Raw genomic sequence first — 3,041 nt, 5'->3', positions numbered from 1 at the left:
TAATTTTAATGCTGGAAGTTACTTTACTACCTAATTTTGGTTTACACTACAGGTTTGATGATGTGCGCATACCCTTAGACGTAATTCAAAGTATAAATTCCATTAACACATTGTCTTGAAAGTTTCTTGTTAAAAATATTTATTTAAATGTTCTGGTTAGTAGATACAGTATACTCTCTCTCTGTTATTTTTCTACTATAAAATGAATAAAGAAATAAAAACAATATAAAAGTAAAAGTAAAATAAAAAACAATAATTTCTATTATTTAATTGAGTTGCAAATTATTAGTGACGGATAGAATGATTCGGATAACTATCTTGTTGACTACTATTTGGATCACTAGTTACCGGCACTGGCATAATAACAACGTACGTTTGAGGAGAATTTATAACAATACCAAGTGAATTAAGTGAAGGAAAGACATTAGTTTGAAGTGGATTTTGATCAATATATTGCGGGTGGAATTGCGGCGGAGATGAAGTATTATTAAACATGGATTGCTGATATTTGTTGTTAGGAGAGATATTAATATTATTGTTTGAAACGTTGTTGTAAATTGGTTGTTGATAATTAGTATTGCCAGGAGAAATAATATCGTTATTGTTTGAAATGCTGTGAGATGTCCTAGGTTGATTATGATCAAGAGAAATAGTCGCATGAGCAGCCGGGGAATTCATCACGGAAGTGTCATTACTACAGTTACAAGTGGGATCGTTGCAGTTAATATTTTCTGCCTGAGTACTAATAGTTTTTGCAGTTGTTTCATTTAAGAACCCAGTAAAATAGGATTCGTGAGCATCGTTATTAATATTGTCTTGCGAAGGATACATATTAATGTAATTTTTATAACGAAGTGTTAAAAAATAATAACCGATGGGCAATTTTTTGTGGGTTTAAATAAAAAAAAAAATGATCATCTCTAACTCGGTGCTAACTCAGATCCAGATTAAAGTTTGGTGTCCCAGCTTTGAAAAAAAACAAATGAAACCAAATTAGGCTAAATAGAAATATTTGAAATTTGTTTTCGAATGATCAGCATTTTTCACCAATGACATTTCAACTCCCAAAATATTATATTTTATGGATGTTGTACGGACGTACGATATTGTCTTCCTTTTAAATAAAGTAAAGTAATGAAATTCTTACATAAAAACAAACAATTAAGACATCTATTAGATGTTAAAAGATTTCGGACGTACCAAAATATTCAAAACTATAGAATAGAGCGATAATAAAAAAAATAAAATTATTTTTTCTTGTTGAACAACAAAAAGAATATTGTTACATAAATGTGTGATACATGCATAGATGAAAGAAATTTTCTTTTTTTTTTACAATATTAGAGTATAATTGATTTTGCTGTACAAGTCACAACATATTTAAGTATTTAATACCCGAGAGCAAATATATTATCTTTATTGATTATTGCGGATAATTTATTTCTTTATAAAATTATTATTATTATTCTTTTTTAACAGCGTAACGAGCGTTGATCGTTATTAAATTAAGCAATCTCTGTGTGATATAAATTGCACCCCCGTATATGGCAAATCGTGGCATACTTTTTAAATTACCTTTAAGTTGCTTAATATAATTGCCATTTATTTCTTTACTGAATTTTTAATTGCTTCAATCTGCTTCTTTCATACTAACTGCAGCTTTAATTATATAATATTTATTAAGCTGAAAGTATCATATGATTAGAAAGTTACTTACATACAGTATATTCTTGGCAATAATAATGTACCCTTAATTTTAATTTTTCCCTAACAATTTGCCAAGGATTGAGATTTCTGAACTAAGAACATTACTATAACAGATATTTATCCCTCAAATTTTTCGAATACAAGGATCTTAGATTTATGATCAGTTGATCGCCATAATATTTGTAATAATGAATTAACAATGTTCATTATTAGGGATGCCAAAAGTTCGGTTATAACCGATCATAACCCCGGCTTTTACCGGTTCGGTTATCGGTTCGGTTTCAGTCCAAGACTGGTTAACAGTCGGTTTTATATATGATTTGTGTTTTTATGCATAGTATTCTCATTTTTGAAATTATCGAATTTACGAGTTGATCACGTGATTTTTCGTTTCTCTGAAAAATCACATCGGCGCTATTGTAAAAAAATTGCGTAAATTTAAAGAATATTATCCAAAAAATTATAGTTAATACTTTATGACATCAATTATAATGAATAGGAATGCCAACGGTCGGTTCAGTATGCAGCTAACGGTGATAGCGAAAATCTTTTAGAAATAAATCAGATAAAAATTAAAAAGGAAAATAACAAGCTTTTGAAGTTATATAATAAATTAAAAAAAATTGTTTAAATCGAAATTCAAACTGTTTTTACAATAAAAATTAAATCATAAGTCGGAATTTTGGGTATATATAGGAAAACAACTCCGAGAAATATTCACATGACTTAGTATTTTTTATTAAAAAAAAAAAAATTTTTTTGTCGACCCGCTTTTAGTGCATTCATCAAAATATATTGAATAAAATATTATTTTTTTATTTTGTTTTATTTTAATCAACAACCGAAGTATTTTCTTTTATAAATAACAATTTTTGGAATTACCGGTAATATATATATAATATTATGGAAAAAATTTAATATATATAAATACAGATAAAATAATTTTTGAAGGGATTTTATTTTCTACGCATCAAAGTGTAAAATGTGTCAATATTTTTATGAGTTATGCCTAGAATAAACGTACGGTAAAAATGAAACATAAAGAAGTAACATATTGTGTTAATTAATGTACTAAATCTAAGAATAAAATTTAACCATTAAATTCGTTAAAAACATTGGGTTTTTTTTTTGTATCTTTAAGTGCTCTTGTTGCTATATGTAATAGTGTTCTAAGAGAATGTTATAATATGTACTGTAGTATATCTAATTTGGAAATAAATTCGCACAGAAGCAATAGGTACTAGATTATACAGTATATGCTTTGTGTAGGTTTTAGGAAAGTCTATTAACTAATTTTATCAAAATTGTAAAAAAATATTTGTTCAGGTTATACC

At 27.2% G+C, this 3,041-nt stretch overlaps 1 protein-coding gene across 1 annotated transcript; it reads right to left on the bottom strand.

The window, feature by feature from the left end:
* Positions 1-285: 285 nt before the first annotated feature.
* Positions 286-831, bottom strand: OCT59_014712 (uncharacterized protein; the record flags this gene model as incomplete). The annotated part of the gene is made up of 1 exon (XM_025329862.1): positions 286-831. One exon carries the CDS (start codon positions 829-831, stop codon positions 286-288), a length of 546 nt encoding a protein of 181 aa, XP_025190033.1.
* Between the last annotated feature and the right edge of the window lie 2,210 nt (positions 832-3,041).

This window comes from Rhizophagus irregularis, chromosome 22 (assembly GCF_026210795.1).
Source record: "Rhizophagus irregularis chromosome 22, complete sequence".
Lineage (NCBI taxonomy): Eukaryota > Fungi > Glomeromycota > Glomeromycetes > Glomerales > Glomeraceae > Rhizophagus > Rhizophagus irregularis.
Note: the sequence above shows the minus strand (reverse complement) of the source record. Positions and strands in the feature narration are given on the sequence as shown.